General features: G+C 49.4%; 8 protein-coding genes across 8 annotated transcripts; 1 reads left to right on the top strand and 7 right to left on the bottom strand.

Moving 5' to 3' along the window:
• Positions 1-471: 471 nt before the first annotated feature.
• On the bottom strand, positions 472-1,299 carry N7457_003745 (esterase/lipase family protein; the record flags this gene model as incomplete). Its single annotated transcript, XM_057174790.1, has 1 exon — positions 472-1,299. One exon carries the CDS (start codon positions 1,297-1,299, stop codon positions 472-474), a length of 828 nt encoding a protein of 275 aa, XP_057034941.1.
• A 604-nt stretch (positions 1,300-1,903) lies between these two features.
• On the bottom strand, positions 1,904-4,073 carry N7457_003746 (uncharacterized protein; the record flags this gene model as incomplete). The annotated part of the gene is made up of 7 exons (XM_057174791.1): positions 1,904-2,659; positions 2,710-2,847; positions 2,893-3,395; positions 3,445-3,612; positions 3,695-3,781; positions 3,808-3,952; positions 3,975-4,073. The coding sequence occupies 7 exons, from the start codon at positions 4,071-4,073 to the stop codon at positions 1,904-1,906; spliced, it is 1,896 nt and encodes a 631-aa protein (XP_057034942.1).
• Positions 4,074-5,027: 954 nt separating this feature from the next.
• Positions 5,028-5,884, bottom strand: N7457_003747 (uncharacterized protein; the record flags this gene model as incomplete). The annotated part of the gene is made up of 2 exons (XM_057174792.1): positions 5,028-5,684; positions 5,756-5,884. 2 exons carry the CDS (start codon positions 5,882-5,884, stop codon positions 5,028-5,030), a joined length of 786 nt encoding a protein of 261 aa, XP_057034943.1.
• Positions 5,885-6,978: 1,094 nt separating this feature from the next.
• Positions 6,979-7,479, bottom strand: N7457_003748 (uncharacterized protein; the record flags this gene model as incomplete). The annotated part of the gene is made up of 1 exon (XM_057174793.1): positions 6,979-7,479. One exon carries the CDS (start codon positions 7,477-7,479, stop codon positions 6,979-6,981), a length of 501 nt encoding a protein of 166 aa, XP_057034944.1.
• A 1,298-nt stretch (positions 7,480-8,777) lies between these two features.
• On the top strand, positions 8,778-10,354 carry N7457_003749 (MCT family MFS transporter; the record flags this gene model as incomplete). The annotated part of the gene is made up of 4 exons (XM_057174794.1): positions 8,778-9,636; positions 9,696-9,801; positions 9,866-10,141; positions 10,192-10,354. The coding sequence occupies 4 exons, from the start codon at positions 8,778-8,780 to the stop codon at positions 10,352-10,354; spliced, it is 1,404 nt and encodes a 467-aa protein (XP_057034945.1).
• Positions 10,355-10,564: 210 nt separating this feature from the next.
• N7457_003750 (ATPase inhibitor IATP mitochondria) lies at positions 10,565-11,029 on the bottom strand (the record flags this gene model as incomplete). Its single annotated transcript, XM_057174795.1, has 4 exons — positions 10,565-10,604; positions 10,667-10,732; positions 10,781-10,849; positions 10,899-11,029. 4 exons carry the CDS (start codon positions 11,027-11,029, stop codon positions 10,565-10,567), a joined length of 306 nt encoding a protein of 101 aa, XP_057034946.1.
• Positions 11,030-11,519: 490 nt separating this feature from the next.
• Positions 11,520-13,167, bottom strand: N7457_003751 (putative MFS transporter; the record flags this gene model as incomplete). The annotated part of the gene is made up of 3 exons (XM_057174796.1): positions 11,520-11,830; positions 11,885-12,915; positions 12,977-13,167. The coding sequence occupies 3 exons, from the start codon at positions 13,165-13,167 to the stop codon at positions 11,520-11,522; spliced, it is 1,533 nt and encodes a 510-aa protein (XP_057034947.1).
• Positions 13,168-14,237: 1,070 nt separating this feature from the next.
• N7457_003752 (putative ABC multidrug transporter) lies at positions 14,238-18,650 on the bottom strand (the record flags this gene model as incomplete). The annotated part of the gene is made up of 4 exons (XM_057174797.1): positions 14,238-14,678; positions 14,740-14,807; positions 14,863-16,873; positions 16,923-18,650. The coding sequence occupies 4 exons, from the start codon at positions 18,648-18,650 to the stop codon at positions 14,238-14,240; spliced, it is 4,248 nt and encodes a 1,415-aa protein (XP_057034948.1).
• Positions 18,651-19,315: the final 665 nt, after the last annotated feature.

Here is a 19,315-nt window from a genome sequence, read left to right on the forward strand (position 1 = left end):
TATTAATAGTTAATCCACATTTAGGGTATACATAGTGGTCCATAAGGATGTGTTTTTTTTTTCCGCTGTGCAGCCCTAAAAGGTATCTGTTATATCTAGACTCGCTCTGATACTTGTTGTGCCAACTGGAAAACAGCATTGGCATATGCCCCGAAAGGGCAAGAGACTGACTCAGAAAGCAGACTTAGGGGATACTTTCAGGTTTCATTTCCGAGCCCCTGAAAACCCCCTGACTCTTCAGATGGTTCTGAATGGCGTCTGATCCGACATGAGGGAAACGTTCACAAAGACTACTCCATACCTAAACCCCTCAAGATAGACAAAGGAATAGGATTCAGGCAAATCAAACATAGAAGCTATGAGCTTGCGGAAGACATGCTGATGCGCTGAAATAATATCCATTTCAAGATTAGCGATTATGTACAATGCATTATGTATAAGATGATTCGCGTGATATAACGCCAATGACCTTTATTTTCCCGGCGACCCGAGGACACACACGAACTTCTCATTCGGGGTCGAGTTCAGCACATTCTTGACCAAGTGCCAGACATTCAGGTCATAAGCCTCTCCAATGTGTCCGACAGGATCCAATGGGCAGGTATCCTGGATCCAGCGATTTGTCACCCCCTCCTCGTGGACGAAAGATGTCGAAGGGGGAGTGACCAGCTCGTCAACCTTGGATGCAATGATGGTGACCTTGTTACCAGGCTGCACGATCGGTGTGCCATCATTCAACCGATTAATAGCGGCACCATCGGGGCCGAGATCATTACAAGCGGGGCAGCCGAATGTGTTCAACACTTCGCTCACAACTTCACGCGACGCGTTGCCGAACGTGTACGCGAGGTTGTAGATTCCGGCGAATGATGTTGCATGTGTGGGTGGGGCGATGGATACGATCTTGTCGATGAAATGGGAGACTCCCTCGAATTTGGGTACGTAGAGTGCTTGGAATCCCCCCTCGGAATGACCGATCAAATCGACTTTGCTTTTGCCAGTCTTTTGCACGACTTCTTTAACGTATGCAGCAATCTCGGGTGCGCTCTCGTTGATCGCCTTCAATCCACCCAGCAATGGGAACCCATCGTATGCCCCGTAGGTGATAGCATACGTGCAGAAGCCTTTGGTTTGCAGCCAGTATTGCATAAAGTTCAGGTCTTCATAGTATGTTGCGCCCAGGCCATGTAAAAGCACAACCGGGTTGGAGTTGCTTTTGCAGGAAAAATCATTAATTCCTGTTGCAACAGCTGCAGTGGCCGCGAGGGCAGAGAGTGCCAATTTGGTGAAGGAAGGCATGATGTATGGTGTCAGCGTTGTCGTTCTATGAAACTGTGGCTTCATGCTTTTTATGTCGGGTTTTCAGGAACCATCATCTCCTATTTCTTTTTTTGTCTTCAGCTTCATCGAACTATCGATTGTCGATCGATGCGATCTGGCTGTGACTGGCTGGTGCTGCCGATCCCTGACGGGGCCCATGTCGAATTCGTGATAGCTTCATCGCAGATCTTTTGCTTCCACCCAATCAGAAGCAATCTGGCAAATTGATTTTGGATATATCACTTCAGCTGCCATGTTCTGATTTGTTTGGATTCCACATGCTGAGAGTTTTTCCAGCTAATTCAAACATCGGAAGCCCCGGAGGACGGCCCCGAAGACAGCCCTCTTGATTGTGTGGAGTAAGCTGAAGAACCACCCGTAGATCTGAGAAGTCGAGTCCAGAAGGCTGAGAGAAGGCCCCATCTATGAGCCTCCAGATTAATTAACACAACTGCGTGTCGCCGCAACACTAATCTGTCCCGACGTTCAACAGGACGTATAATAATAATACCTACTCCATAGGGTCGTGCTCACTCCATGCGGAGCATCAATATGTACTCTGTACGGAGTACTTGGGTACACATTATGGGCTACCTGTATTCAGTGGCGAGGATTCTCTTGTAGATAATTCTGGCATGGCACTGCCCCAAAGCCCAAGAGCGTGCCGTTTTTCAACGAGCTGCAAAACTTCGATCATGAATCGGCGCTCTGGGCCTCCATCCGGGAACGCTTCCCACGCTACCCGAGTAGGGAATGCAAGACGGTTGATCATATTTCCTGGCGCAGTGAGGATATAGAACTCTAATGAGCGGCAGATCCCGCAGCCCAGGTCGTACTGTTCCATGGGCGAGACACGATCGTGTGGCCGCGTGTCGATCGAAGACAGAATGAGTCGCACGGCGTAGTACATACACATGGTTTGGGCAAGGAGGAGGTTTGGATAAGTGAATCTCGTGGGGGTGAAAGTAGCCCCAGTGCGGAGGTCGCGGCGCTGGAAAACTGGGAAGTCCTCATCGGCTTTTTGTTGGGCTTCTTGTGGGGGTCCGTCGGGATAGGCTACGACGAATTCTTCGTGCCATCGATAAAAGCGAGCTGTGAGCTCGCCTATGCCGTTCCAAAGCGTGGACTGCTTGACGGCTATCTCCTGTGTGCCCATGATTGATGTAATCGTTGCTTCCTTAAAGGCATCGGATAGCGCTAGTAACCCTGAAACTTCGGTACCCAGGTCAAGCAGATGGTGTAGAATATCTTTGTTGGTAGTCCCTGCTGACCATGGAATTGTCTTCCACTCTTCGCGGGCGAGGAACGACGGTTGTCGAGTCGCCATCGCAGCGCCAATCTAATCTGTCAGAATAAGATGAATCGATTATCGAAGGAGTGAGAGCCTACCCAGTATGGTCTGAGTTCCGTAAACAAAAGATGCTCTACGCCGTAGACGTGGTTTTCTGGCCCACGATGCTCGATCAAGCGCATTGCGCCTCGAACATGAGCCGAGACACCACTCTGGGAGGTGCGTTCGACACTCTGCTAGAGTCAGCACTAACCGATGGAAAAGGGGCTCACAAAACCAACCTCGAAAGCCAGTAAGAGAATCACGGTCACCAGAGTTGATTCGGCTTTACTTTTTTCGGGATCCACCAATGCATCCTGCAATGCACGCAGCACGCGAGGATAAAGCCGAAAGCCAGACGCCTCGATCTGTTTGTTTTGTACAGAACGACCAAAGAAGGCCACCGAAACGGCCTCGAATGCATCAGAGATCAGTGGTGAAAACATTCGAATCTCGGCAGCAGCGCGCAGTGCCCCCGCCCTACCGGATTTCATATCTACTTCAGGGCTGAATGCATCTACAAATCGCTCGACAAAAACATCCACGGCTGGCTTTTGCATGCTCATCACCGAGATCGTACCAGATGACTCGGAGCCACTGCTGGGCGACATGCGCTCGAAGTCGCTATCCTCATGCCCCTCGGGTTGGAAATTATTGAAGTCCTCGTTCGGAGAATTCAATAACCGGCGATTCCGAACCGGCAAAGTCGAAGAATGGCGCGAGGGATAATCATAGGATTCATATGCTGGGGACGTCAGTATAGATAAATTGTGGGTAATCAATGCACGACACACCTTCCCTGCCTTCCCATGGCCCCACGGGGGCCAAATCCTTCTTGAGGCCGACATGTGCGGTTCGAATATCGCGAACAAGGTCATTCACTAACGGACTAGATGCGGAACGAATAGACTCAAATAAGCTCTCAAGTTGATCCAGCCGCCGGAGACCCTGGGCCCCAGACCCTGCATGGCTATTAGCAATCCTTTCACCTCGGCGTGGATTTGCCACACGCTAAATCGACTGGGCGGGGTTTGCATCGCCTACCATCATCTGTGCCGTCTAGTCTCCCCCGTAATTCACGGATCTCCGCCCGCAGGTTCCGAATTTCTTCTGCTTGACTGATGGGGCGGGCTTCATCGTCAGGGACATGCTCATACACGCATTTTGACGGGTACCCATGAGCACAGCAGGCGTGGCAGGGCTTGACTCGGTCACACTGGCAGCAGGATCGACGTTAGCTGGAGGGCTACAACCAGTGGGACGCATCAGATGGAAACGGAAGCGTCCCGACCCGAGGGCGATCTGAGCATGGAGATGAACGGACTTTGACTTTGCGGAGCCGGCAGACTTTGCATGATCGCGATTGACGACTTGCAGCCTTCCTGGCTTTTGAATCGGGGATTACTCGCGTATCACCGACCATAGCGCGTGGGAAGCTCGGATGGGTGGGGAGGAAGAAAGGGTCTCATCCTGGGCCAACGGCACGGCAGGATTTAGGCGAGCCAGATTTCGACGAGGGAGTCCGAGATCTGCCTGCTTGAGAGGTGGGTCGTGTTAGTCTCAGACAGAATTGGCGCTGGTTTAGTTCGACATTAGTCGGTGTCGCGAGGATTGTGATAGGCGAGTGGGAAGGGGCGGAGTAATCGCACTTGAGCCGGGATTGTGTGGGGCTGGATCAGTGTCTCCAGTCTCTCCAGTTGTGAATTGAGTGGACTTTTTTTTTTATTCTCGTGTAGCATTGGACGTTGCCGGTGTTAGGAGCGTACGTTGAAGTCCAGAACAGAGAAGCCTTGGATCCCACCGCATGTTTTGCAGTGGGAGGTTGGTATGGAATCCATCCAGATACCCCTATCTTGCAAGGTTTCTCACTTTGGGATGTTCATAGATACCTATTGGTCTTCGTGTGCTACCTAGTTAAAGGAGGATGTAGGTAAAATAATGGTTTAAAAGATTGTCAAGGGGGGAGGGGGACAATTATCTGTGCTTCGTACGGAATAAACGCTACTGGCTTGTTGTTATACGTAATTTTGAAACGAGCAGTGGCAATGACCTCGTATAAACATGAAAATCGTCGTTTCCTGGCATATTGCCAAGTATAAGTCACCAGATATTTGGTTCTTATGACCGAACGACGATGTTCCTAGCCAATATGTCAGGGTCTATTTGTACATGTATATAGTGTAGATACCACTCCAATGCATATTTTGAATACTAAATAATAGCCCCTTGAAAGAAAGAAAGGAAGCCAAAAAGAAGACAGAAGAAAAAAACAAAACGTTCAAGAGCAAAACGTTCAATGGCTCTATGTCTGCTTCGTGTAAAGATTACAATCCCTGCAGCCCGCTTGCCCAGGGTGTCCATATGAGGGCAAAGGGCGTCACTCCCCAGTGAAATAACACATATAACACTCATCATGCTCCTCCCCATTCCACAGGAAATTTGCCTTGGCCCGATTGTGTGAGCCCTTCGCACACCACTTCCAGTCTCGAATACACATCATACAGATGTGCAGCGCTGCCATCGGCCATGGTCGAAGCTTTTCGCAATGCAGACAGCCAAACAATTCCGGGCGCTGCTTGATATCCGGTTCCGTATCACTTGGCTGCTCGGAAGAGAATTCGCTTGGAGATAATTCGAGATCTTCGCCTTCGGTTTGTTCTGTCTCACCCTCCTCGGTCTTCGTGTGATTCTCTGAGTTCCTCAGTGGGTCGGTGGTACTTTTGGTGGTGGTGGTCGAAATGGTGATGACGGTTTTCGTTGTTGTGCCTTGAACGGAGTTTTCCACGACAGGAGGCGCAATTGTGAACCAGGTATGGTTGTTGGGGTCTGCTTGTAAGCAGGTCGATGGCTCAGGCATAGCGTTAGCTGTGCCGCCATTAGTAGTAGGGATGATTCTTGAGCCCCCGTTGCTGATGTTGATGTTGGTTTGGTTTACGGGCTCATGGAGATAATATGGCTGGCCTCGGTGCCTCTGGTCTTCGGTATCGGAGTTTCGTGATGTTTGCCATTTTCGATGTCTCCTCTCTCTGTGAGCCTGGATCAAATGAGTCCGCGAACCCTAACAATCCGTGGATACTGCTCGTACCTCAGTGCTTATATACTCACATTTCGAGATTTTGTGCGACACGGCTCACACAATTTGTAGAACTCCTTCCCTATGACTCCATGCGCCTGGAACTCAAGGATAGGCTTGTCTCGTCGGCAGACGTAACACCATCTCGTCTCTTCGGACATGTTTGGGGCTTTTGGCTGGATTGGGGGGAGGGGTTTGAAGCGTTATTGCCGCAGTGAGATAAACAGAAGCAGCGAGGAAGTAGAGCAGCATAAGTTTGTAAGGAGAATATCTTCGGGCTGGATAACCACCGGGAGTGTAAGTCGGAATCTGGTCTCGGCAAGAGCAGGATTCAGTAAGAAAAAGGTGACAAGGTAGGGAATTAAGGTATAGCCATGGGCTTTGTGGATAGAGTCCGCTCAAAGAACCTCGCAAATCAAGCATTGCAGACGGAGTGTATGCAATACGTGCAGTGCAAAGGTGGAAATCCATCTACTGCGTAATAAAGCACATGGGAGGAGCCGTAATTGGACTTCTTCTGGTTTCCTACCGTCAGATCCAAGAGACTAATGAAATTTCATTGAAAAACAGGTATATAATATCCCATATGCATCTAGGGCTTCCGACGATATGGACTTTTGGGTAGTGTATATCGCTTACACAACGTCCAAGTGACGCCTAAGTGACGCGAAAGTAACTCTATAGAAGAGGAGAGATGAGCAGTGTAGGTGAATACAGAATAGGGATTTGTGATATATAACACCTGAAATTGTCCAATTAAGGCCTAAGTAACGCGATAGAAGACAAAGGATCAGTGGTGTAGGTAATAATGGTCGAGGATCATTCTAATATTGTTTGTCAACAGTAAATAACCTCCAAGTGGCGCTGAACAACGCGATAGTAACAGACAGAAGAGCATAGATTAGCAGTATACATATAGCGAGTATAAAAAAAGTGTTATACAGTACACACGTGCGGACTGGTATAGTCAAGTGGCCTACCGCGTATTTATTATTCTACGTAATTAGGATCTAGCGACGGAGAATAGAAGAACCCAAGAAAGAAAAGAAAAATGAAGAGGATCAGCAAAGGAAAGACAAATAGAAAAAGATCGGCAGAACCAAGGAGATCAACTTCGGAAGTCATTAGTGGTGAAAATTGTACGGCCGTGCACCTGCGGATGCTAGTCTACCTGAATGGGAAATGCTTGTGTCGACTCAGATATCTCATTAGGTCATATAATCCTTTCATTAGGCTAAAGCTGATCTTGTGCTTTTTACATCTCGCTGATCAATTGGAAACAAACGGCTTTTGCAACATGCCCTTTCTTGCTCGCACGTTCCATCTCATCAAGTGCTTGGTCAAGGGTTTCGATATCCCAAGCATTAGGGTTCGCTCTTGGGTCTGAGTGAAGCTCTTCAGGTTCCCAGGGCTCATCGGCGCCAGGTAATATTGGGAGCCTGGAAGGTGCTTTTGTGGTTTCGATCATTTCGACTCGGTGGAGAAGATCTTCATGGACAGCATTGGACACCACTTTTTGCATTGAGATTCCGGCAATGACATGCCGTAAGTCAGGCTCAGCGGCATGGGCCTCTCTTCGAATCTTCTTTAGTGAGAGTTCGTAGAGTCGATATGGTAGCCGTTCGGAGTCAATTGTAGGGTTGTGACTGGGAGCGGGGCAGCCGACAAGCGTGACTCGTGGCTTTTGTATTTGGCGTTGCCGCCTCATTTGAGGAATATTTCTGGCGAGAAGCCTGGTGCATTGCGTTGCGGACATCTTGAAGAATGGGGGGCTCGATTGAGGTTTGTAGATCTTGGATGATCTTGTAGGAGGTTAAGAGGAATTGGACAGATATATGCTCACGAACTACGCGGTCGGAATGCGGTTAGCTTACAAGCCAAATTATTAGAGCGTCACCTGGCTTCTCAATCATGCCACTCAGTCTCCAATCAAATCGAATGGAGGGAATCGGGATCAATGATTGCGGCGCGGATAATGTTGGGACGGAGTGGCGAGACTGTGTATCATGCCACCGAATGAGCTGCAGCGGGGAACAATATCTTCCCTACGTTCACGATTAACGGTCTCCATTGCAAAATTGGGTGGTCTTCATGAGGAAAGAACAAAAGAAGAAAGCAGAAAAACTTCTATTGACGAGCTTCTTATGGAGACTGGCCCGGGGGCCGGTGCCGATACCTCGACTATTTGCCCGAGTGCACATTGACATTTAGGTCCACCGCTCAATTTCTATGGTGGAAATGCATAAGCGACACGATGAGCAGTCATATTGGCAGACACTATTCCTAAACTGACTCATCCTTCTGCAGATACGTATGACTCCAATGCTGGATGCTGTCCATGTGACCCCGGAAGGGCAGCCGATAGAGATCTTGGCCGTGTCCAGCGCTTATGGCTTGTTGAATACGAAAGATGGAGTATCTAGCATGTACGGAGTATGAGATTCAACAATAGTTTATCTGATAATTGACCGCAAGATTGAGATTGCAGGGGAAAAGGTAAGGATATGATCTCTATAAAAAAAAAAGGGATGGAATTGTCTACAGATCTCCGTGATATCCGCACATTTACTGCTATTTATGCCTTCTCCATTAGTGGGATATCTCTCAAAAATCTCCTATTTTTATGGATACAATTCTAGCAGTTTCCATTATTATACACGGAGTAGGATTTATCATCACACGAAGGATGCTTGTCGAACTGGGCGTACCGTTGACTCGCCCCCAAACGGGGAGAATCGGGCATGATTCTCAACATTGCTAGGATCTGCGACAACCTCTAGTAAGGCAAGTAATGATGTCAATAAATCGCAGATTTCTCCGAAGATTGAATTACACCATGGCCTTGGTGTGTTGGTTGACCCTGGCATCCCGGGACTCTACATCGGAACGCGATGCCGACATATACACCATAGTTTCTTCCAACCCCGCCATGAGTCATGATGGCCGACTAATGCAGGCTCTGATCAGAATGACTCACTCCGAGGCATTTGAATCGATATTTCTGCATCCCAATCCCATCAACCAAATTGCACTTCAAGCCACGAGACTGTCGGGATGCAAAAGTCTGCCACCACGTCTGTTCAACAACCAGTGCAAGACCCATGGCAACCAGCCGACCCAAACGTGACGGATTTCTCTGCGGCTCATAATGCGAACTTCGACGATGAAGTTCCGCAGTCGGCCTTCTCCGTCGTGGAACCCCCGGCCGAGCTGTCAACTCTCACAACCCATCTGACAGGTCATAGTACCGATGACACTTTCCCAGATGGCGGGTTGCCCTCGTGGTGTGTCGTGGCGGGCTCATTTCTCCTCTTGATGGCTACTTTCGGAGTGATAAACACGACGGGAATTCTGCAAAATTACTTTGCTTCTCATCAGCTGGCCAGCTACTCACCCAGTGCAGTGGGCTGGATTCCGGGACTGTTCACATTCTTTAGTCTCAGTATCTCGGTCCAGGTTGGGCCGATGTTCGATCGATATGGCCCTAGAGGTATTCTGATAGCTGGCACTATATGCTATGTAACTGGCCTTCTTCTTCTTGCGCAAAGCCACCTATATTGGCACTTTGTGCTTACCCTTGGAGTCCTTTCGGGAACGGGTGCTGCCCTCCTGAGCACCGTTGCATTGGCCAGTGTACCTCAATGGTTCAATCGAAAGGCGGGCCTTGCCATTGGGATTTCGATGTCGGGCGCGGGTGTCGGTGGCGTTGTGTTTCCATTTATGCTTAGGTCTGGGTTTACCAAGCTTGGGTATAAGTGGACAATTAGGCTGTTAGCATTGGTGGCATTGGTATTGTGCGTTGCTGGAACAGCCTTAGTGAAAGCGCGTCTTCCAAAGGGCAGAGGCAAGTCAACCATCAACCTGCGCTCTTTGCAAGATGCAAGATTCACCTGGTTGACATTGGGTATCTTTGGTGAGTTGGTGTTGATGGTGAATGACAATAGTGAAGAAAGGGATGCTGATTAGCGACAGCTCTCGAGCTTGAGGTTTTTGCTGGCATAGGCCTTTACCCAACCTATGTGGTCATGCAGGGATTTTCTACAAGCATCAGCGTAACACTGCTCGCTGTACTGAATGTGTGAGTCACTCGATTCTTCGCAGCAGATAATATCTCTGGGAACCTGCTGATTATTATGCCACAGAGCCTCTACGATGGGAAGACTCCTGGCCGGCGGCATAGCCGATCGGTTTGGCAGGATTAACACACAGGCTGTGCTCATTGTCCTGGGCACATTCGCCGTGTTTGTAATCTGGTTGCCATTTGGCAGCACCCTAGCAGGGCTGTATGTCTTCTCGGTCATCTTCGGATTAGCTTCGGGGTCATTTCTTAGCCTCGCACCAGCCTGCATCGGGCAGATCTCCAAGGCCAGCGAAGTTGGTGGGAGGTTCGGGCTCACCTATTCCATTGTCAGCTTTGCGTAAGTTGTTCAAGCCCCCGTCTCAGTTCGTCCTGCTGATAAATCCCCAGCACCCTGATCTGCATTCCTATTGGCGGCGAGATGCTCGATAAGGTTGGGGAGAGAGCTATGGTGGCATATCTAGGGAGCGTGTTGATAGTCTCACTTGGCATGTTCGTAATGGCGCGATGGGCTTGTTTAAGCTACCGGTGGAGATGGCAGACGAAGATTTAGAGCTGATGAAGAGAGCGAAGAGGGATCATGTTAAATTGAAAGGTAGAGAGTTCCATTGATTCAATGATGACGCTAAAATCGAAAAGAGATTGAGTGAACAGTTTCCAGCAGGATCATAATACCACCACCATAGGTGGTTAAATGTGCGTTGTAACATATGGGCTCGGTCGCATGATGAACAAAGCCATTCAGGATATGTGCGCAAGATATCTAGTTCTTTTCTCCGCCCTGAGATTTGGCCAAGTCCTCACTGCAATATGTTAGAATTGTAAATGCTCAGAGTTTGTCGGGGCAAAGATCGAAGGTCCCTACAGATGCTTGTCGAGCTCATCCATATGCTTGCGCTGCTCCTTGAGTTTCTCTCTTAAACGTTGAACCCTAGATCTGCGTAAGCCAGTATCATCAAAACTAGGATATTGAACTCACTTATCCATTTCTTGCTGTCGAATATACATCGCCTCGTGTGCGGCCTCGCGTTTGGTGAAGGAGTCCTTCCTGCGGCATGGTCAGATATGACGTCATACATTCTCCAGTGTGGGCGTACTCGGCCATGAAGCCTCTCGGCTTGGGGGCCCCTAGATCACCTGCAGCCATGATTCTGGGGGTGGTAGAGAGGGATCGGAAAAGAGCTGGATTGGCAGTGATGCGGAGAATGGGTCGTGAAGTTGATTGCATGGTGGGCAGGGTATGTCGGCTATGGCACTTGGCAGAGATGAGCCCGTGCAATGAGTTATATGTGCGATGTCAAATTGCGTATTGAAGCACTAAGATCTTCTTCAACTGTCGTCTCTGATTAAGATAATCCACCCCCAGCAGTGCAGCTGCCCTGTATTTAAGCGAAATGCTCCTGACTTCATGCCAAACACAAGTCAGGTGACAGGCCATATGGTTCGATGCGATGATTTGCGATGATTTCATGATTGGACAGGCTGCAAGTCGGCATCCATTTACGGGGATAATACGGAAATCCCTGGCGAGTAACCTCATGATATGAGAGGTCGCGCCACTTGGGTCCTATTCTGGTGCCACGGATTGGTGGATACACTGCTGGTGAGATGGACCTGTAGCAACTACATCGATTTGTGTTGCGTAAAAGTGAATTTTGTGACTCAACAGGTCAAACAAGCTCGTTGTACTCCATACAATTCTTATTCGTAACTTATCTCTACAACACATAACGGAATCCCCTTTGCAACCGCCGGGCGGCGGCAATGTCAATCCCTTCAACATCAGCAGTAGCCTGTAGCCGACGAAGATCCTTTTCGCCAAGCTGTACTTCCTCATTCTCAAGACGCTCCTGGCGTTTGTTGAGCATGCGCAAGTTGAAGTACAAGAAGATGGCCGCAAGACCACCAATTGCCTGAAGGGCAATACAAACGCCCATGGCGGTGGGGAAATGAGGCTTCTCCTTGTCAACGTAGGTGTACGGCGTCCAGATCGAAGCACTATTGCCAATTGAATTGAAGAACGCAAACGCTGTCTTGGTTAGTGTGATATCTGATATAGTAGAGTGAGGAAAATGTGACTTACCAACAGCGCGCTTGGCAGGTGGGCGAGGAATGGAGCTCGCGAGCCATGAGTATAGCGTCCCATTCTGGGCGAAGACGAAGATCATCAAGAAGAATGAAAAGTACCGTGGTCCAAAAGAATCAGTCTTCATGAAGATAATGAACCCAGCGATAGTGATCGGAATCGGGTAGACGAAGAACCAGAATCTCCTTTCCAACCTGTCAGAAGCGAGGGAATGACAGAGAGAATACACAACCATAAAGAGATAAGGGGGTGCCACCAGCACAAGAGTAATGGTTTCATTGTAATTCAGAGTCTTGACCAAAGTCGGGAAGAAGTTCTGGAAACCAGCCGCTCCGGTGATGCACATATAGGCGAGGGCGAATGCATATGTCTTGATATCGGTCATAGCGAGTTTGAATCCCTTGAACTGGCTTTTGCTTCCCTCTTCATCTATGTCTGCTTCACCGGCCTCAATAGCAAGACGCCGCTGGGCGACTTTGCGCATTTCCGGTGATAAAAGCCTCCATGTCTCCGGAAAGTCAGGTAGAATGAAACAAATGCCCAGCCCGATGGCACATGTAATAGATCCCTCAATAATGTAGAGCCATTGCCATGCTGATATTCCTCGCTTGCCTTTGAGTCCGTTGAGAATACCCGCAGCGATGAGGTTTCCGAACGCGCCGCTGAGCAGAGAGCCAGAATAGAAGATGCTCATTCGAAACGCCAATTCCTTCCTGGTGTACCATTTGGACAGATAAAAGAGAATGGCACAGAAGAAGGGTGCTTCGACCAAACCAAGCAGAAATCGACATGCGACAATGGCTCCATAGCTTGTGACTTGACTCGTCAATGCAGATACCAGTCCCCATGCGCAGACAAAGAATCCGATGTATAGAGACGGTCGACCCATGTAGTTAAGAAGCATATTCGACGGCACTTGCATCAAAATATATCCAACAAACAGGATAGAGAGGCCAGTCTGGTATTTTGTATCGTCGAGGTTGAGATCCTCCTCGAGACCTTGGAGCTTCGCTGCGGCATAATTATTGCTATGTCAATTAGTATCAGCTTTGGCTATTGGTTATGATTGGCATCCGCAAAAATACTTACCGGTCGATATAATTCATCAGGTAGACCAAAATTGACAGCGGCATGATTAATGCATCAATGCGCTTGCGCAATTTTTTCTCGATAACTTTCTCCTCCTCGGTCAACTCTGCCATGTGGATGACCTCCTCATGAGAGGGATTCATTTTTATCTCCAGCTCGCCCTCGGCGATAGGCTTGAAAATCCTAGCCATGTTCACGTTATGGCGCAAGGAAAGAAAGAATGGTATGATAGAGCAGGGGGGAAATCTCGGGAATGGGCATGATTTATGTCAAGTGAGGAGCATAGACCATGCCATATTACTTGCTCAGGTCCTAAGCCATGTAGCCACGAGCACAGATACACGAACACAGAGTACTGACTCACTCGCATTCCCGTGAAAACCGGGGAAACGTGGGGGGAGAAGAGGAGATGCGTGGGTCGACGTCAATCACTTTGCGGGGAAACGCCCACAGGAGGAGGTTTACGAGCAGAAGATTGGCCTGATGGCGCTCGGAACAGGGAGAATAGTCCACCACCCCCACGGTGGAGGCCAGGGAGTTTCAAGCGGAGAGCTTCCTGTCTTTCCCAATCTGTCGGACTAACTCCGTGGTTTCGGCTTCACGTATTAGCCTCTTTACTCGTGGGCCCTGGAAGCCGGATTCCGAGGTTGGAGTCGAGTACGTTGTATGGACCTAGGGGTTTAGACATTTCATAAAGGTCTCGACAGACATGCGATACAAAGTCGGAAAAAAGAGATACAATCTGCACAGGAGATGTTGAAGCCGGCGATTCCCTAGCGCGCCGATCGCTCAACCCGTATGCCTTCAACAGTACCTAGGTATTCAGGTTCCTCTTTCGGTTCACATCTTCAGGATCTCGGACTTTCTCCGAGTGAGCAGAGCTTGGCCGGGGTAATCCCTAGCGGGGCCTCTATTTCGGGGTCTGTTATATCCTCGGCAGATGGCGACGATGCAAGTAAGCGCCGGTACTCTTGGAAGTGAAAAAGAAAAGATCAAAGAAGGAAGAGATCAAAAAGAATAAAAAGGTAAAAGGGTCAAATATCGAATGTCGATCAATCTATATGAATGAATATACACAAGTTCATTTCTGTGGAGAGGCCATGTGTGCCATAGCTCTCAACAGGACACTTGTTTTGTGCTCGCACCTTGAGGTGTTTGCAGACGAAGAGCAAAAAAAAAAATTAGCAAGTCTATGAAGATTATAATCTAGAAATATCAACGGTCCACACCAAAGCAGGAAATTCCAAGCTTCAAGCCCAGATCACTCAGCCTTCTTGGATTGTTTGGTTCTCAATTTCATGAGACCAAATACCAACCCGTAAGAGCTGATCACAAAGAGCGCCACAATGCCAGCGTCTCTCCAGCCATAGTAGTAATCCTTCAGATTGAGGTTGTACAGGTAGTCGGATCCACGGGTGTATTGACACACCTGGCATCCAGAGGTGGCGTCCGGGTTGACAAGGTTCATACGGCTGCCAATGGTCTGCATGAAACCGTCGAGGTATTCACCGCAGGTCATTCCATCGGGTGAGTTGAACATGGCAAATTCGAGCGGTTTGCATTTGACCTCGCGATCGAACAGGGCGAAGGTCAGCATACTTCCCATGAGGTAGTTGAAGGGGTTGAGCCAGTAAATCCAGTATCGCCAAAAGCTGACGATTTGTGTGTAAGGCACCAAAACACCGCAGAAGGAGATCATGGTCTGAGAATCGCCACGTTAGTCGAGCTCTTGGGTAGTGCAAAAGGGGGGGGGGGGAACTTACACCCAGGATCAGAGGGTTCGTCATGGCAGCCATGTTGGCGTTGGGGGCATAAGCTGCGATAAATTGACCTACGGGCTTTTATCAGTAAAAGCCAATGCGGAAGAAGATGAAGGTTCAACTTACCAATTCCAGTATAGAGGAACTCGTACAGGAAGAACACGAAGAAGATACTACCGCTCTTGCTGGACTCAACTGGCATACCGCCCGTCCAGTACCAGCAGTTGAAGAACAGAGCAGCACAGACAATCAGATAGGGGAATTCCGAGACAATCAAGGCAATGGTGAAAGCTTTCCAAGAATACATCTTGGCCTTTTTCTCGCGAGCTTCAAATAGATCGCGACGCTCAAGGAAAGTGGGCTGCAATTGATTGATGACACCAGGAGCGACGAAAACAGCGTTGAAGATGAAGAACAACACGTTCTGAAGGTCTGTGATAGAGTCTCCAATCATCCAGTAACTGAAACCCACAAATAGGCCATTTGCGATATGGAGGGCAAACTTGTTGTTGATGTAATCGCAGTTTCGGTACAAAGCGACAGAGGTACGTTTCAGGACCAGGATTGTTTGCTCCTTCAACGTACAGGCAAACTCGCGACCATCATCAGTGATGGATTGCGGCTTGGAGGCAGCCTCATCGATGATCGTGTCGAGCTCACTGAGCATGGCACCATGTTCAGGCGACTCCAGCCAGACCTTGCTCCAATCTCTGCCCTGACTCAATTGACCCGAAACAACATCAATCATATGCTCAGCAGGGTTGGTTTCAGGCGGACATGCTGCTCCGTAACGCGAGAAATAGCCCTTGACATCGTGGCCATTTTCTCCAATAGGGCCAAAGTACACAGTCTTGCCTCCTTTGGCCAAAAGAAGGAGCTGATCAAACTCGGCGAAGAGCTGGGCAGATGGCTGGTGCACGGTGACCAAAATAGCCTGTCCAGCATCTGCAAGTCGGCGAAGGAATCTGACAGTGTTGTATGCGCTCTGGCCATCCAGACCACTAGTGGGTTCGTCCAGGAAGATGAGAATGCTGGGCTTGGAAACAAGTTCCACTCCAATAGTCACACGCTTGCGTTGTTCGACACTCAATCCAGCCCCAACGCTGCCGATCAAGGTATCGGCAAGATCGTGAAGTTCAAGCAGGTCGATGATAACATCCACATAAGCAAGTTTCTCTTCGCGGGGAGTGGTGGCAGGCTGGCGCAAGAGGGCAGAGAATTCCAATGACTCCCGAACAGTTGCCATGCGCTCGTGAACATCCAACTGCTCCACATAGCCAGCTGAACGTTGGAATGAAATGGGCAACGGGCGACCATCGACCATAATGGAACCGTGGATGGTTCCCTCGGTTTTGCGCTGGGCTAGGACATCGAGCAGAGTTGTTTTTCCAGCGCCGGAGGAACCCATCAGGGCACCGAGCATACCAGGTTTAACCCATCCATGGACGTTGTCGAGTAGAAGTCGGTCGCCAGTGGGTGTCTTCACTGTGTATGAAAGATTCTTCCATGTGAAAACGGAGGTGTTGCGAACCAGCTGATTGTCGAGCTGAGAGGACTCATCCTTGGTTGCGGCGACTTTCTTCTCTGAAGTCTGGCCTTCCTCGTCTTTCTGTTGGTTGTGAAAGTGCTTATTCAAGTATTCACGAGGAATGACGAGGGTGCTACCCGATTCGGAGGGCGATTTCCATTTTGAGGTTGCGAAGATTGTGAGGGATACGAACAAGGCCCACCAGGCCCAGTTGATGCCAAAGTTGCGCCAGACATGCGAGTGGCTATATGAGAAAGCTGCTAGATAGTTATCCCCATTCACGATAGTCTGGCCTTGGATTGCACCGGCGACACCTGCGCAAGATTGATGATCCTGAGCATCCTCGTATCCGGGGCCCATAGGGATCAGATTGCTACCGACACAAGGTATAGCGTTCTTCCCGTGGAACTCCACACTCAGCAAAGCCTCAAACCCATAGGCAAGCGGGTCGATCCAGAAGATCCAGCCGAGCCAAGGATGCATTGAAGGTTTCGGAATCATGTAACCAGCGTACAGAACGGTAGACATGATGAGTAAACCTGAGACCTTAGAGGCTCCATCGAAAGTAGTGAAGAGAGCGCCAACAGCTCGGAAAAGCGCAGTCATAGCCTATGCATTGATCAGCGAACATTCGTGTGAGCAATTGGAAGATACTTACCATTGTAGTGGTGAACACGATAATCCAGTACGTGAAGAATGCTGCAGCGGACATCGAGAGCCCGACCATGAAGTAGACAACCAGACCAAACATAGAAATTTGGAAAAGCAATACGGGTATGTCGGAAGCAATTTGGGCGAGACAGAAGGCGGCCGGGTGGAAGTAGGCGAAGCTCTTATGTTTGATCAATACAGGTCTTCCGGAGAAAGACTCAATCACCTCACTCATGGCAAGCAGAGTGTTGTACAGCAGAGAGAAAAAGAGAGCACCGGATTTGACGAAAAGACCAGCAGAGTTATCGGGAGCATCGTAGAACAGGGAACCGGCAATCAACGCCTGAGCGAGTGTTGCCAACTGCTTGATGATGAAAGTGCCTTTATCACCCCACAGAATTTGATATTGGCGCTGCACACAGATCCTCACCTGATCAACAAAGCCGACAGTGAAAGGACTGTTCCTCGGTAGGTTCTTGGATGTTTCGAAAGCCACACCTTGTTTAAACTCCTCGGTACGCTCACGGGCGAGTTCGGAGTCCGGATAAGAATACTCAGCGATCATTTGAGTATGGATCGATGACTTTTCGTACTGGATCCGCAGGGCCTCGGCGTTACGCGGGAAACTGTGCTCAAACCCATCTCGAATTCTGCGCTCGGTAGGCACAGTAACACCAGTGAGGTAATCAGCGACATTGGAACCTTCACGACAGATGAATCCGGCTTCCTCCATAAATGGCCTGGCTTGCTCTCTGGGACCGTAAAAGATCTGCTCTCCTTCATCGAGCACGAGGACTTTGTCGAACAAATCGTAAATCCCATTACCAGTCTGGTAGAGAGTAACGATGGTTGATAGGTTTAGCGTGTCGGTCATGGCTCGAATGGCCTTGGTCCATTCAAGTGCAGTAGAAGCGTCAAGGCCACGGGTCGACTGATCCCAGCAAAAAACGGATCCCCGCGTGGCCATACACTCGATGATGGAGACTCGCTTACGTTCACCGCCACTAACTCCACGAACGTATTCATTACCGACCTTGGTGTCGGCAGTGTGAGAGATCCCGACCGACTCTAAGAGGAAGTCTTTTGTGGCTTGTTGATATTGCGAGGCAGTCATACCTTCTGGTAGATGAAAGGGAACCTTGAGGCGCGTGGCAAAGTCCATAGTTTGACCGACTGTTAGGGTCGGGAAAAAGATCTCTTCCTCAGTGTTCATCACAATTTGGCCGCGGAAAGGCTTGGCCTCCTCGGGGGTCATAGAACCAAATCGAACATCGCCCTCCACGGATTTGTATCCTCCTCGCCTGTTGGAGAGCATTTTCAACAAGGTCGTACAACCGGCACCGGGGCGGCCCAGGACCAGCAACATTTCGCCGGGCTTCACGCAGCCATGACTTTTGTTGAGGATCGTCTGTAGGGGAAGTTTTCGCCGGCCCTCTTTGATTTTCGTGGGGATATTGAACTGAGAGAGAACGGTTTCATTCACTGCAGCCTCAGAACTTGTGACCTGGACAGAGAGATCCTGCCATGTGACACCGAGTTCCTGTTTCTTGAATCCAGCGGCTATATCACGATCATGGTCCTCCTGGAGCTGGGATAGCATGCCCCAGTCATTTGCTTTGCGCGGCGAGGTTTCCTTCGCGGAAGATGCGTCGCCGGTAATCGTCGCGGTGCTGCTTTCGGTGTCATTCTGGATCTCATCGAAGCTTGCGCCACGGGGGTTTCTCAACCCCTCCATGGTGAGAGTGACGGACAAGAAAGATAAGAGGCGAAATGTGAGAAGTACCGATCAGTAAACTGAGCAGATCCTCGGTGGGAATCCATCTTTTTTATGACAGTTCCAGGATCTACGGTCTTAAAGCCGAAAAACCGAGTCCGAAGTAGACAATTTCCTTAGCTGCGTACTAAAAGACCAGATCTCTAACCAGTGAACCATTTGATCCTTTTTTTGTCATTTTTGCGCTCTAGAGCCCAGGGGGCACAGTGATCCACATCAAGACGGAAGAACAAAAGAGCCCCGAGGCCGAAGCAGATACCTCCCGGCCGTTTCTGATTGGCCTGTTTCGAGTATTTATAATCGGCACGGAGGGTTTGGTTCTGACCGAGGCCGCTGACTCAGCGCTTTAAGGGGTCGGGGCCCCGGAGGGCCAGGAGTGGAGGCTTGGCATGGATCTGATATCGCATGGATTGCCATATTGCAAACCACATCATGCATACTCTGTACTCCGTACGGAGTACTCACATGCAGAGTGATGTGCCACGCAGACAGACTATATACATCCACGTAATACTCCGTGTTACAATGCAAGTTACGCTTTATACGCTAGGTATGTCATTGGCTAAAATAAATCGATGGACATGAGTCCTTCGCGCTTATCGCCACACCTTAATCTCGGTACCGAG

The sequence above is a fragment of the Penicillium paradoxum genome (genome assembly GCF_028828445.1).
Source record: "Penicillium paradoxum strain IBT 22861 chromosome Unknown utg000003l_segment0_segment0, whole genome shotgun sequence".
Classification (NCBI taxonomy): Eukaryota; Fungi; Ascomycota; class Eurotiomycetes; order Eurotiales; family Aspergillaceae; genus Penicillium; species Penicillium paradoxum.